Source organism: Mugil cephalus, chromosome 11 (assembly GCF_022458985.1).
Source record: "Mugil cephalus isolate CIBA_MC_2020 chromosome 11, CIBA_Mcephalus_1.1, whole genome shotgun sequence".
Lineage (NCBI taxonomy): Eukaryota > Metazoa > Chordata > Actinopteri > Mugiliformes > Mugilidae > Mugil > Mugil cephalus.
The window spans coordinates 16,593,242-16,608,230 of NC_061780.1; the positions used below are offsets into that span (position 1 = coordinate 16,593,242).

The 14,989-nt window shown below is 43.8% G+C and overlaps 3 protein-coding genes across 8 annotated transcripts; 2 read left to right on the forward strand and 1 right to left on the reverse strand.

The window, feature by feature from the left end:
* Positions 1–3,810: 3,810 nt before the first annotated feature.
* On the forward strand, positions 3,811–8,609 carry echdc1 (enoyl CoA hydratase domain containing 1). Of its 5 annotated transcripts, none has more exons than XM_047597711.1 (7): positions 3,811–3,869; positions 5,611–5,682; positions 6,497–6,672; positions 6,775–6,917; positions 7,027–7,079; positions 7,192–7,272; positions 7,352–8,609. In XM_047597711.1, the coding sequence occupies exons 2-7, from the start codon at positions 5,618–5,620 to the stop codon at positions 7,767–7,769; spliced, it is 936 nt and encodes a 311-aa protein (XP_047453667.1). In that variant the 5' UTR covers positions 3,811–3,869; positions 5,611–5,617; the 3' UTR covers positions 7,770–8,609. The 5 variants fall into 5 exon arrangements, with proteins under 5 accessions (XP_047453667.1, XP_047453669.1, XP_047453670.1 ...); XM_047597713.1 differs by lacking the exon at positions 3,811–3,869 and adding an exon at positions 3,935–4,050; XM_047597714.1 differs by lacking the exon at positions 3,811–3,869 and adding an exon at positions 4,351–4,373.
* Positions 8,610–9,307: 698 nt separating this feature from the next.
* LOC125015752 (E3 ubiquitin-protein ligase rnf146-like) lies at positions 9,308–13,147 on the reverse strand. 2 transcript variants are annotated; one of them, XM_047597694.1, is made up of 3 exons: positions 13,011–13,147; positions 12,252–12,314; positions 9,308–12,053 (listed from the first exon to the last, which is right to left on the reverse strand). In XM_047597694.1, the coding sequence occupies exon 3, from the start codon at positions 12,041–12,043 to the stop codon at positions 10,880–10,882; it is 1,164 nt and encodes a 387-aa protein (XP_047453650.1). In that variant the 5' UTR covers positions 12,044–12,053; positions 12,252–12,314; positions 13,011–13,147; the 3' UTR covers positions 9,308–10,879. The 2 variants fall into 2 exon arrangements, with proteins under 2 accessions (XP_047453650.1, XP_047453649.1); XM_047597693.1 differs by having other exon boundaries at positions 9,308–12,057; positions 12,256–12,314; positions 13,011–13,146.
* Positions 13,148–13,209: 62 nt separating this feature from the next.
* On the forward strand, positions 13,210–14,749 carry mdh2 (malate dehydrogenase 2, NAD (mitochondrial)). Its single transcript, XM_047597695.1, has one exon. The coding sequence runs from the start codon at positions 13,329–13,331 to the stop codon at positions 14,340–14,342; it is 1,014 nt and encodes a 337-aa protein (XP_047453651.1). The 5' UTR covers positions 13,210–13,328; the 3' UTR covers positions 14,343–14,749.
* Positions 14,750–14,989: the final 240 nt, after the last annotated feature.

Sequence of the window (14,989 nt, forward strand, 5' to 3'; positions counted from 1 at the left end):
TTATGCCTTTAGATGTTAAGGTTATGTTACCTGTTTGGTTTTTCCTTCTCTTTTTAGATTTGAAAAGAAAGCAGACCGAGCAAACACTGCTACTGTTAAGGACTTTCACTGATAAAGAGGGGTTTTAAATGAACAGCGCAGATGCAGGTTCAGATGGATTTTGAGGTATCACGTTCCCATTGCTGCCTGCATCGAAAAAAAAAAAAAAAAAGTGTAGTTTCTCCTGGATCTCTGCCCTTTAACCAGACCCAGCTCCCACCGCTACTCACAGGAAACCTCCGGGCCCCTCTGGCACCTGCCAACCTGCCATTCTTCTTGGCCTGAAATATATCCTTACTGGCATTTATTTGATGTGTGTGTGTGTGTGTGTGTCTGTGTGTGAGCGTGCGGACAACTGTGTGTACTTCCTTATCTCTTAGCCGTGCTGACTGCAGCGCATTCCCTGACTTCCTGTGGAACCCCAGACAGCTGCATATCGATCTGTCCACTGATGCATCGGTTCAGAGGCCACGTACTGTAGCGCTCGGAGGCATGCATGTGACAGCGTTTCTGCATGGATACAGGCAAATGGATAAAGCATATATCCCTTCTCCCATTAGCTGTGTTGTGATTTCAGACAGGACTCCATTATCAGTCTGTGGCTGCCTCATTGATTTCCAGATGCATAATAAAACAGGATGAAAGGGCTCAGCAGACGATGAATGGAGGCATAATCAGAAAGTGGTTTCAAAGCTGAAACATATGAAGTGGAAGGAACGCGGGACAGGTTTCCAGTCCACCACACCACAGACACACGCACACACACACACTGTAAGTATGAGGTGCATGCACATTCCTCAACGCCACACTGTGTCCTCCAGGTGCTGCGCTTCAAAGTGATATTTCTGGACAGGTTGCAGGCTAGCTGACAGAGCTGAAAGTACTGTAGAGAGCGAGAAATAGAGTCAGCTTGTCTGGAATGGTGGCCTGGGAAGAGTCCCGCCAACCTTCCTGAATTCTTTCCTCCATTTTTAAATAGACCAGAGAGGTGTGGACCTTTGAGCGGGGTTGACTCTGGTGCAGTCTTGGTTACAGGGCAGGGTATTTTCATTTATGACCTTTTATGTTTGCACTACAGTCAGGAAAGTTGCACAAAAACCATAGAAATAACACAAATGACTTTTTACCCCATTTCTTTTCACACACAATAATCTAATACTAAGCATCTGAGTCTTAATTTAACACTTTTTGCTGTTCTGTAAATTGCAGGGAAACCACAGAATACTGAACTGTAAAACACTCACCGTATTTCCAAAGTGTTAATGTTAGATAAGTTTCTGGTACGTGAATACAACAATATTCCTGTCTTCCTCAAACAACACGTGTTCACAAATTAGTTTTAAGCCTTTGATTCAACACATCTGTGGAATTCACCCGAGTGAAAGAGTAAAGTATTGTGGTCTGTTTTTCTTCACAGACGAGCTCAGGGCTGAGCAGTGGAGGATGTGTGCATAGAAGTGAAGGATTTATGCTCCCAGTAGCCATAGATCAGGCCACGGTGCAGGAAGTGTCTGAGCCTCCCTCTCTCTTTGGCTCCGTTCCACTCCTTTTCCTGCACCACCTCTTTATTTATAACGCCATCTCATTCTTGTTTGTTTCAGTGTAACGCTCACGCTTTTAGAATCACACTCTTATCTGACTCATATGCACAAAAGATTATAGAAATATTTACAAACCTTAATATTTATGCCAGTACTTTGATTTTATTATTATTTAAATAAGTCATGTTGACATTTTTTTAAAGATTTGCCTGGAGGTTGGAACTGATTTATCTCCGTGTTTGGATAGTAGTGCGATCCTGGAACATTTCACACTTTTTACTGGCCCTCGGGAAGGTGGCACCTGTTGGTATGATATTACGCGTGTTGAGGGGGGAATCGGAGCAAACGACTCCTCGAAGTTTACACCATCAAAGGATTCTTTCTGAGATAAAACACACACAAAACCTCAACTCAGTGGTAACTTTTCCCCCCTCTGTCATTAACCCCATACTGTATTTACCGGAAACTACCCCAGCTCAGGAGAGAATGAGTTTAGTCCTAAGTTAATAACTTTCTCCAAATCATAAATACCCATCGAGTTTCACTTCATTTGAAGAAGTATACAGGAATGTTCGTTGTTTGGCTTGACTACATAAAACCACATCTCAGAGGACTGTTGTTTTGACAAGGTGTCGGCACATTGTTAGTGCTTTTTAGATGCTTTAGATCAGCTCAGCGGTGTCAAGCAAAGGTCATTTAGGGAGTGAATAATGTTTTGTTAGAGTTTTACCATGCAAAACATAAAGAAATACAATAATATACTGTATTTGCCCACCCATCCAAAATAACTGAATTCAGATGTTCCAGTCACTTCCGCAGCCACAGGTGAATAAAATGAAACACCTAGACATGGAGACTGCCTCTACAAACATTTGTGAAAGAATGGGTCTCTTTCGGGAGGTCAGCGAACACCAGCATGGTACTGTGGTAGGTGTGCAACAAGTCCAGTCGTGAAATTTCCTCGCTACTATACTATTCCACAGTCAACTGTCAGAGGCATTATAGGAAAGTGAAACGGCAGCAACTGAACCACAAAATGGAAGGCCACATAAAACAGATGCTGAGGCACAGAGGTCGCAAACTTTCTGCAGAGTCAATCGCCACCTCCAAACTCCATGTGGCCTTCAGATTAGCTCAACAACCGTATGTAGAGAGCTTCATGGAACGGGTTTCCATGGCGGAGCAGCAGCATCCAAACCATACATCACCACGTGCAATGCAAAGCGGCGGATCCAGTGGTATAAAGCACACCAACACTGGAGTCTAGAGCAGTGGAGACGTTCTTTGGAGTGGACAAATCATACTTCTCTTTCTGGCTATCTAATGGACAAATCTGGATTTGGTCCTTTAGTGAAAGGAACTCTGAATACTTCAGCATACCAGTAGATTTTGGACAATTCCGTGCTCTCGACTTTGCGGGAACAGTTTGGTTATGGCCCCTTCCTGTTCCAACATGACTGTGCACCAGCGCACAAAGCAAGGTCTGTAAAGACATGAGAAAGTTTGGTGTGGAAGAACTTCAATAGCATGCACAGAGTCCTGACCTCAACCCAACAGAGCACCTTTGGGAGGAATTAGAGCGAAGACTGCGAGCCAGGACTTCTCGTCCAACATCAGTATCTGACCACTCAAATTCCCTTCTGGAAGAATGGTCAAAAATTTCCCTTAAACACACTCCTCAACCTTGTGGAAAGCCTTCCCAGAAGAGTTGAAGCTGTTAAAGCTGCAAAGTGTGGGCCAATGTCATATTAAACCCCATGGATTAAGAATGGGATGTCACTTCATATGCGTGTAAAGGCAGGTGAGCGAATGCTTTTGGCAATATAGTGTATGTGCCAACTGTCTGTGCCACCACTGTAATATCACTTGTTATTTACAGCCCACTGTCACTGCTACTGAAAATGGACATGTCTGCAGAGGCACTTCCTCAGTATGCTGTGTTTACAGAGTTGTGGCAGACAAAGAGCAGATCTCTCTGCAGAGCAAAGACTTTATGTATGAAGAGTGTTACAGTTCATGTGTATCGGGAAACTGTTGCTTGTAGATTTTGCAATGAATGTGACCCAATAACATTATTATCATTTTAAATTAAACACATATGTTGGGTAACAGGGTGATAATGGACGTATTAATTCCAAATCTAATTTGCTGAGATGTTGCAGTATCACTTCGCCCCCTTGTGGGAGAGATGCGGAATCTACATTTAGTGCGTGACAACCATTTCCGCTGAGCTCGAGTTTCTAGGGGGGCGCATTTTGGTGTAACACCACGCGGCTGTCATTTAGCAAGGTTGGTGTTTACCCTTTATCGTTTGCAGCTGAACGCTTTGTAATAATGATTACCGTGAGATGTTAAAAACATTTTGCGAAATATATGGAGCTATTCTGCTGCTCGTTGTACGCGTTAGAGCTACGAAGATTTAAACATTAATTACTTCACTGCAAAGCAAAAGAACTAATTCAAAACTTTGGTACGGTTAGTCATTTATGGAAGATTTCCTTTATATTCTGCATCCAGTAAAGTGTAATGAAATCATTCTTTTCTCTTTTCCCAACTTAATGAATAGTTGCCTACTATCCAGCTATAAATAGCTGTAGGGCTCGCTAAATATTATCCATATGTCATATCAGGAGTTTAACGTCCTGTTTCTTTTTATTGTGAGTGCTATTAAAACTGTCTCCATATCATTTCCAACCCAGTTTCCTCTGAAGTCCTTTTAAGTTCTCCTTCAGCTGCTGTTCAGAAGTCACACAGGTGTCTCTAATTATTCTGAGCAGACCAGGGAAGTCTCAGGTGAAACCACTTTCATTAATGGTGTCTCAGTTTCATTAAATGTCCCAGCAAATCTGTGACACCGATACTGCTCTTGTTTTTAATGTATGTCAGGAGCCCTTTTCACAGTGGCCATTTTGACAAGTCAGAGCAGGGTAAACAGATCCTTGATTAATTATAGTATTGTTCTGTTAATTGAATTGATTGTAGCGCACTGAATAGAACAGAACCATTGTCAGTCTAATCCCTTCCCAAGCTTTGACATGTCAAGAATGCTTACTTTGAAAAGAGCTCAATTTTGATTAATCACCGAAGGGATAGCAGCTTGTATTGTATTGATGAAATGAACATGGACAACATGGCGAAGTCATAATTGTTACTGTGTATTCAATTGTATTGTACTGTGTATTCAATTGTATTTTAGGACATGCCACCCCTTATCCAAATAGCCTGTTTAGTCTATCATAGTGTAGGATTTCAGAGGTTACTTGAGTGACTGGCAAATTGGCCTCAAGAAGTTTTTTTGGAAATGGTATGACCTGGATGACTGACAACCTTAATAGGCACAATGGCTGCCGTACCCAGTGGGTCAGCCCATCCTCATCCTCAAGCATAATTGTCTTCAGTATTAATTTTCAAGTGATGCATCTGAGGCATTTTCTGTAACTCGTAGCACAAGTGACTATTTCCTTCAGAATGCGAAGCTAAACAAAGGTTTGAGTTTTTATTTGGGACATGTGTGGGGGCCACAGTGGGGTAGTGATTAACGCTGATGTCTGACAGCTTCCGTGTGCAATGTATTTGTGTTCTCCCTGTGCCTTCTGTATTTTCTCCGGGCGCTCCGACCTTTTCCCACAGACCAAAGAGAGGCTAAATGGAGTTTGTAAATTGGCTGTAGGTATAAATGTGGGCGTAAACAGTTGTTTGTCTTTCTGAGTTATTCACCTTTTTAGGGTTTTTCCAATGAGAGCTGGAATAGGCTCCAGATCCCTTTGCACCCCTCTAGATAATGAATGAACATCTGTGGATGTTGCTCACCAGATGTTCCTATTAAAATACTTAAACTCCCACAAGTCATTTAGATCTGAAGAACTTAGATTGGTGGTGAAACGTCAACAAGAAAACTCCAATTGCCTTTGTTGAGCTTTGTTTTTGATGTTTTTGTTTTTTGTTTTGTTTTGTTTTTTGGCATACCATGACCTAGATGATTGAAAATCTTCACCACCAACATTTTCTCCATTGTTTCATCTCCGTGCAGTAACAAGATGGTCCTCTGTGCACTGAGGCGACGTCTCCTGAGGAGCACCAGCCGCTGTGGACTCTGGACCAGGTAATAGAGTCTAGTTAGTTTAGTTTATTATCACCATGATAACGACACGATAGAGGAGAGCGCAAAGATGAACCCAGGTTATTTGTTCACAAATCAATTTCAAAATGCACTTTTACAAGTATACAAGTATAGATATACTATTACTAATATAATGATATATTCCATTTCTTCATTTATTCAACCTCGTTAACCTGTGAGAGTTTTTAGTGATGAGGATAACGTTGATGAAACCATATTAGCTGATAAAGCTTCTTAAACCACATTGGGGAGAGATTTTTGAGATGTTTATGATGTTGAGCCGACTAAAAAAACAAAGGAAAATTCAGAAATCAAAATGATTATTTTGTTGAGCATGTTTTGAACTTCATGACCTCCAGCATTTCTGGTGATTTTCCATTCCAGCCTCTGACAAATAAAGTTCAGTTCACTATTATTCTTTGATTTCACTGCTTTGTTTTAATCTCACTAAGACATGAAATGTATTCAGATGGAGGGACAGAAATTACCACTCTCAAAAATAATGAATGCATATGCTGATAATTAACTTTCTGAACACAATGTCTTGGAAATCATCTCTTTTAACTACTTGATTTTTGGTGTAATTTAATAATTTCTTATTTTAATTTAGTAGCGTTACTAGTGAGCACTTTAAAAAGCAGCAATATGAGAGATTTAAACATTTATTCAGTTTTGTAATTTTGATGGCGACTCTACTCATCTTAAATTACACCTTTTAGCTTCAAACTACACATGTGATCACAGAAGCAATGACACAAAAGACAGTGAAATGCCTAATACCTGGTGTTTATCCAAGGCTGCTGCAGACACAGAGCAGTGGCTGTGTTTACTCCAGCATCCATGGCTTCAACCAGGAGGAGATCAGAGAGAAGCTGCAGGCCTTTCCTGGAGGCTCCGTCGATCTGTTGAAACAGGACTCTGGCATAGCTGTGCTGACCATCAACAACCCGTCTCGCATGAATGCTTTCTCCGGTGAGGTGACTGCACATTCAGCGCTGTATTTTCAGACTGACTACTGTGGTGCAGATCTGACATTCTGAGGTGAAACTTGAGCACGATCGTTTTTATACGTAGGGAGTATGATGGTGGATCTGGAGGACAGGGTGACCCAGCTGGAAAACTGGACAGACGGCAAAGGCCTCATTGTTCATGGTGCTGCTGAAACGTTCTGCTCTGGGTCAGATCTCAACGCTGTGCGGGCAATATCTAACCCACAGGTAGCTGAAAAAACTGTGTAATGTATCTCCTCCTCTGTGTATAACTGCACGTGTTAGCTTGCATGTTTTTAGTTGTCTATGTCTCAACAATAAGTCTCTTTCCTTGCAGGATGGGATGAAAATGTGTATGTTCATGCAGAATGCTCTTACACGTTTGCTCAGGTAAGTGCTCTCATTTCTCTCTCTGCTAAGTATGAAAGCAGCAGAATGAGCAGGGGTTTTCGTTATATAATGTGCACCACAGTGCGCTGACTGAATAGATTTCTCAGCGCAGGCTGCCTCTCATCTCTGTCGCTGTGGTGGAGGGGAGAGCGCTGGGAGGAGGCGCAGAACTCACCACTGCCTGTGATTTCAGGTGATGTTTTTACACAGAAATGAAAACTCCTGAAAAGCTCGTCTTCATCATCATCATCTGACGTGTGTCTGTATCACAGATTGATGGCACCAGGCAGCGTGATCCAGTTCGTCCATAAACACATGGGTCTGGTTCCAGGCTGGGGTGGTGCCGCAAGACTTGTCCACATTGTCGGAAGCCAGAACGCTCTGAAACTGCTCGGCGGCGCTGTCAAAGTGGACCCTGAACTTGGCCTGCACATCAGACTGGCAGATGGAGTCCTGGAGGCCTGTCAGGAAGAAGGAGCTGCAGGCGCTGTTTTACAGCAGGCCGAAAACTGGCTCAGTCGATACACGAAAGGACCTGCTCCTGTGATTCAGGCTGTGAAGAAAGTAGTGTTGTCAGGAAGAGAGCTCCCCCTGTCAGAGGCTCTGAGGACTGAGAAGGATGTATTTGGGACGGTGTGGGGCGGGCCGGCTAACCTGCAGGCTCTGGCCAGCAAGTCCAAACACAAATGACCTGGTTTGAATTTCTCTAAGAACGGCTCAGGTCACCAGAGAGAAACTGAGATGCTGGTTAAAGCTGTTTTATAAAGTGCCACACAGAACTGTTAAAGTACGCTGGCTGCTTTATTGTCTCAAGAACACTGTTGATGAGAAATCACTCATTGTAACATTCTGTATTTTGTCTGACATCTCTAGGGTGTGTGACGTATTCCAGTTATTCACATGTGTGGGAGACGAGATGCAAATATATAAACACACTCACTAGAAATGACTAATACTGTAAATAAGAGTATTTTGTTCCTTTTGTTTTAGATTTTAGAAACTGATTCTAGTTACATGTTGCTGACGTAAAATCATTTTCCTTCACTGTATAGTCTGACCCTGTAAATTAGGGCTTGTTTCATCCAGACTTTAAGAAGAACAAAAAAAGACAAAACATGGCATTACATTTGTCTAAATCCTCCGTCTGGGTCAAACAAATGAGGTCTGTCTTGCTCCCACGTCTCCTGGCAGTCTGATTATGGTAATGTTTAGATAATTTCAGGCTTACGGTCTAACTGAAGCAGACGGACACTGATGAGGTATAACGAGCGTGAGGTATCAGCATCTGTCAGCAGACCTGGGAGTAATGCTGCTGTACAGCTTTCCTCTTTCACCTGCCGTGTTTTGTTAGCTCAGCTGTTCTTTCAGATTCCTCTGAGCTCACAATGCCGTGACTCTCCCTGTCAGGTCCTGTAAGTATCGGACACGATCCGTCTGATTTTGTACTTTGCTCTGTGTTTCTCATTTCTACATGGACGACACTGAAAATTGCTGAAGCACTGGGCCTCATTAAAATGAAGTGCGTCACCACTTTGAGGCTCTTATTTCATTGCATATTAGTCTGAGCAGCAAATGAGGCCTTAGGAAAGCACAACTGCGATCAGACTGAAATGGCAGGAGTAGTGCTCTCCTTGTAGAGGTCATGTTTCCTGGCGAGACACCCAGCTGGAGCGTTAATACCTGCTGTGATCAGAATATCAAACATCTACAAGGTGAATGAAGGGAAATTAAACACTTGCTCTGGAGAAAAGAGGGGGGTTAAATGAACCCATTGACTCTCCTGCTTTTCATCTCAAGACAGATACACAAATGACTCATCGGAGAATAAACATGGGCCTTCTGAGGGTGTCCTGTGTTGTCTGGCAACACAATGTTGTTAGTGGGGGGCCTTTGGGTCGTATCGGTTGAGAGGAGGGGCCTCTGTGGATCATCCCATAGATACTTGATCAGTTTGTTACTTGTGCTGTTTTTTGAGTTGGTTGAGGAGTGTCATTGCTATGGGGAGGTGGGGGGGCCTGGTCTGGTCTAGGTGGGTGGTACATGTCTAACAATATCCACATGAATTAATGCCAGGTCCAAAAGTCTGGATCTCATCACATCGTGGCCAATGTTATTTACTTTTCCTGTCAGTGGTCATAATGTTGTGGCTGGTCAGTGTATATTTTAAGTACCAAACTGACATGCACTGAATCACAGTAAAATAATAAACCAGACGCCAATGATATCCCTTTGGGTTGATGAAATGACACAGTTTATTCTTAAATTACAAACCATATGAAAAAAAAACAAAACAAAAAAAACAGTTGCCAAGCAAAAAGGGTTACAAACTTCATTAATCTGAATGGAAAGTCTAAAACTCAGCTGCTGACGTTAGCATGTAAGAAATGTGAAAACAACATGACTTCAAATTTCTGCAGGGTGGCCAGTAGCAATGGCATGTTCTTGTTCTTTTACTCCCTCAGACATAATACAGAAGAGGATTTACAACTGTAAGAAATGCACAAAAAAACACTTACTCAAACTGAAAAAAAAAAAAAACAAAAAAAACATCAATTCTAAAAATCCTGCCAGCAAATAGTGTTTTAATAACTCTCTCCTCAAACATGCACAAATCACAAAACTTTAGGAAGACACCAATTCAGAATACTTTCATCAGGGACAATAAGAATATTTAATGAGGAGCTTTAAAAAGGAAAACACTAATAGTTCTCATTAAGATGCCAATTATTTAAAGCTGATACATGATATTATGATGCACACTTATTTAAAACATGAGCCTCAATTTCATAAAACATATGCAGGTAGCTAGTTGTTAAATATTAAGAGTGGAATTTAAATAGCCTCGTAGCTTAAGAGCATTGCGAAGTACTTCTGTTTCCTTTCTTATTTTCTGAATAACCAGCTTGAAAATTTACTTCAAATTAAAATCGGCTCTGAAATGACAACACTTTCCAAAGGATAAAACTTCAACTTTGAGGATATTGAAGGAAAATACACCTTAATCTGTGAAATGTGAAGATCATTTTGGGTAGGGAACAAGTTGTCAAGGATTAAATTATCTGCATGAGCAGTCATATGACCTGAGGTTTCAACAAGCCCATTTCTACGTGCTATGTTAGCTGAGAGAGTTAAAGTGTAGAGGATTAGAATGCAGCTGTTCATAATAATGACTCAGTTCCATTTCCAGGAGTAACATCCCCACGATACCGTCTTGTACTGAACGTCACAAATCTGACTGGGACACCCAGCCATCAGCCCTCTGGGTATTAGATAATCAATGTAAACACACCAATAGCTTGTAAGTTTGTAAGGAGCAGGTTGGCAAGTTACGTTTTCCCTTTTAACTTCCACTTTTCTGGAACTTAAAAAGAACAGACTCCAAACGCCTGCCACCAAAAGTGAGCAGACTGACGACAGCTCGCACACCACAACTAAAGTCTGTTACACCACCCTCACATTATGAGACTTCATGGCTCACGACAACGCTGCGTATCCATCCGACTGTTCAGCAAGCTGCACCCAGAACACTCAGTTCTATGACATTTGAACAAACTTGGTGGGTATATCTAAGATGACACTGACAAATAAAACAGATACATCCTGATCATTGTGAACCAAAAACAGGAGGCACCAAAATGGAGGAAAACATGGTTATGTTTGTCACTGAATGTCATTTTTCCAGGACCAACCAATACATCCCACACAACCGATCTGTGACGGACTGAACAACAGCATAAAGTGAGGAATAAATTAATGGAATGGAACCTGGTCATTTGGTGGCGATGGTACTAATGATCACTTCACACTTCAGTCACTGTACACTGGCCATCAGGCATTCTGGACCTTCCACTGCTACTGGATGAGGAAGGGGGAGAGGTGGACTCTGCACGAGGAGGGGCTCTGTCCTCTGGATTCAGTCTTTGTCTTCGTGGCCTGTCCTCCCAGGGCTCCAGACGCTCTCCATCTCCCCCTTCCTCTTCCTCATCCTCCTCTTCTTCCTCATCATCACTCCAGTCTCCAGAGCCAGACTCGTCCACCGAGGTGAGAGGGTCGGAGGACCTGGAAGGTGAGGCTTCTTCCTCCTCATCTTCTTCTTCTCCCTCCCCGGGCCCAGACCGCTCATGGGAAGGTGTGGGCCTGGGACTGATTTGGAGCTGGGAGAGAGCATCTTCTAGAGAGGGGCTAGTGCTGGGGCCAGGCTGACCCCCGAGTGAAGTGGGGGGCCTGGCAGTGGCGGAGGGAGCTGTAACAGTAGAAGTGATACCTGTGCCTGGTTGCTGTGCACCTGCTATTGTGGTATCAGCCCCATCAGCAGAGTTTTCTCGACTTGTTGCCCCCACAGCCCCAGTAACAGCCTCAGTGTCCAAACGCAGTCCTGCCACTCCTTTCTTGGGAATATCTAGAACGTCTCTCTTCATCTTGCGCCTACGGCCGTGCTCATTGCGCCTGTACTGCACCATGTTTTCCAAGTCAGCTACATACAAAAAACCAGCAATCAGCATTTCAGCCGTCTTCTTCCCCTTGGAGAAAGCGTCCTCTAGCTCTCGGCTGGTTCGCTCGTCATATTGCCACCAACCATTGCGGCCCTCGTAATACCAAGCGTGGTCGCTCGCCGCACCGCCCCGGCCTCCCGCTGACGCTTTCAGCTCCTCTGGAGATAGAAGTGTCGGCCTTTCCAGGAAGTCATCCGGCACTTCCTGTCTGCACAGAGCACAGCGTTTGCTCTGCCAGGATGCTCCCTTCACACACAGGAAACAGAAGACGTGATGGCATGGCAGCTGAACCGGGTGGACGCAGCTCTGCAGACAGATGGCACACTCTGGTACAGACAAGGCTGGGGAAGAGTTGCTGGAGCCAGAGCATGATGATTCTGCACTGTTCCCACTTCCGCTGCCACTGTTGCTGCCTTTCTTACTGGATGGAAGAGAGCTAACAGAGTGGTCTACCTCTCCACAACTAGCCATCCTTAAGAAGTACTGAAGAAGGAAAGTAGAAAGAGGTGGTTATGAGCTTTTTGCTTTAAAATACAATATTAGTGTGGATATTGTTATAATTATTGTGACTTGTACTTCTATTTATTGCTGTTGCTCTGACAACATAAAGTCACTGTCATACATGAAGACTGTTGTATACAGTGTGTGTCATCTACACCTCCGCATGCAATTGGATACTTACTCAAAGTAGACTTAGTGCTGATGTATCATGAGGAGAGATGTTGGGCCTTCAATCTTGTCACTGCCAAAACAAAAATAGTCGGTGAAAATGTATCCCCTTCCAGCCTATTCTAAAAATATGCACAATTTTGACATACACTATCAAGGCATCGCTTATGTAAAACACTTTTTGACAATTAAACCCTATGTGACAACCAAGTGGACAGTTTTAGACTGTTGTTAAATCGGATTAGTTCTAAGTAACTTCCCTTAGTTATGAATAAAATGTAAGAGGTTACCCTGCTTGGAACAAAAGACTTCACTGTTTAGCCTCTGACTACAAAGAGTGAACTGTCCCAGTTAACCAGTGCGAGTTTGTGCTAAATTAATCCCTCTGTCCCCCTTATAACAGGGCTAGTGATAAACACAACAGACGTCGCTACAATAACATCACCAGCTAATGCACAGCTCACAGCCTATAAGAAAACTTGTTTAGATAATGTTAAATACATAACATCTACTCCTAGACAAGGCATTAGCTGTTAAGTACAAACACGAGTCAAACTATAACCCCAAAGAGGGATTTCTCGACAGGCAAAGCCGACATAACAATGTAACCTGTTGTGGTTAGCTAACGCTGGCTGGGCTAGGGAGGAGGGAGGCACTGACTCCAGCAAATAGACGGAGTTCATTTCACGGCGCTAGCTTATTTTAGCAGGGCGACATAAACAGAAAGGAGAAGAGACAAATAAAGCAGCAACTGTACACTTTACCGTACCGCTAGGTTTGCCTGTGGTGACCTGGCTTGCTGTTAAAAATCCGCGCGGCGCTACCAAATCTCCGATGTAAATTTTACCGACCTCCAATATGAACTGGCTTTGTTTTCCTCCCAAAGCAGCAGAAATAAAGACGACGACGTAACAGTGCGTGATGACGCAGTTTGACGTAGGATCGCACGAGCGCTCTATCTTCGACGCATGACTGTTGCTTAGTCTTCCTGTTCGCTCGTGGCTAGAGGACGTTGGTGTCACGCAGGAGAGGGACTCCAGAGGTGGTTCATTTTCGCCGAAACAAGAAACAAAACTACAAAAACAAGATGTTTTCTCGTGCCGTGAGACCCACCGTGAGCCTGGCTCGCAGCTTGTCCACCTCGACGCAGAACAACGCCAAGGTGGCCGTGCTCGGAGCTTCCGGCGGCATAGGCCAGCCGCTGTCCCTGCTGCTCAAGAACAGCCCCCTGGTAAGCCAACTCTCCCTCTATGATATTGCCCACACACCCGGGGTGGCTGCAGACCTTAGCCACATCGAGACAAGGGCCCAGGTGACCGGTCACATGGGCCCCGACCAGCTCGGTGCTGCTCTGAAGGGCTGCGAGGTCGTGGTTATTCCCGCCGGCGTGCCCAGAAAACCTGGCATGACCCGTGACGACCTTTTCAACACCAATGCCACCATCGTGGCCACCTTGGCAGATGCCTGCGCCCGTTACTGCCCCGAGGCCATGATCTGTGTCATTGCCAACCCTGTCAACTCCACCATCCCTATTACATCAGAGGTCATGAAGAAGCATGGAGTGTACAACCCCAATAAAGTGTTCGGTGTCACAACCTTGGACATTGTCAGAGCCAACACCTTCGTGGCAGAGCTCAAAGGCCTTGACCCGGCTCGTGTCAGTGTGCCAGTCATCGGAGGTCATGCCGGGAAGACCATCATTCCCCTCATTTCCCAGTGCACACCTAAAGTGGAGTTCCCTGCTGACCAGCTGTCTGCCCTCACCGGTAGGATCCAGGAGGCCGGCACAGAGGTTGTCAAGGCCAAGGCCGGGGCCGGCTCCGCTACCCTCTCCATGGCTTATGCTGGCGCCCGCTTCACCTTCTCCGTCCTGGACGCCATGAATGGAAAGGAGGGTGTGGTGGAGTGTGCCTTCGTCAGGTCTGAGGAGACAGAGTGCAAGTACTTCTCCACACCTCTGCTCCTGGGGAAGAACGGCATTGAGAAGAACCTTGGGCTGGGCAAGCTGTCCGCCTTCGAGGAGAAGCTGGTCGCCGACGCTATGGATGAGCTGAAGGGTTCCATCAAGAAGGGCGAGGAGTTTGTGGCTAAAATGAAGTGAACACAGTCCATTCAGTTAGTTTAACAAAAAAAAGGCATCTGTGATTGAGAATTGTATTGTCTTAAAAGGCATCTGGGTACTTATCGATCTGTCAGTGTTTCCTCTTTCTGTTTCATTTGAGCCAATGTCTATCTTGATTCAGTGGTTATTATTCTCTTCCCTTTTTAAAACACGGCTTTATTTTGCACCTGTGGTTTGTGTACATACTGTAACTGTACTGTATCTATTTTGCAAATCATACAAAGACAAAACATCTTATATTTTTATGTACAGTCTGCGTTAATGCAGATTTCACTGCTGAATGAATGAGGAAATGCTGTCATCATGCCTGTCGATGCGAGAACAGTAGATGTTACTGATGAGTAAAATATTCACTCTACCAATAAACAGTTTAGCTTTAAAACGTTTCTTTATTTGTTGGATTTATTATTTAAAATGTTTGATGCACTGTGAGGGTGAACACAGGTTTAGAACCACTAACCACTTCATGAAGTCAATCCAGATAAACATGACACACATAACATACATGAGTTTATGATTGATTAAAATTAGCACTTTTTACTGTGAAACAGGTCCTTTAAACTAAATGATCACAATAGTTTACACTCATTTGCCAGTTCATTAGGTACATCAATGAAAACTGATCT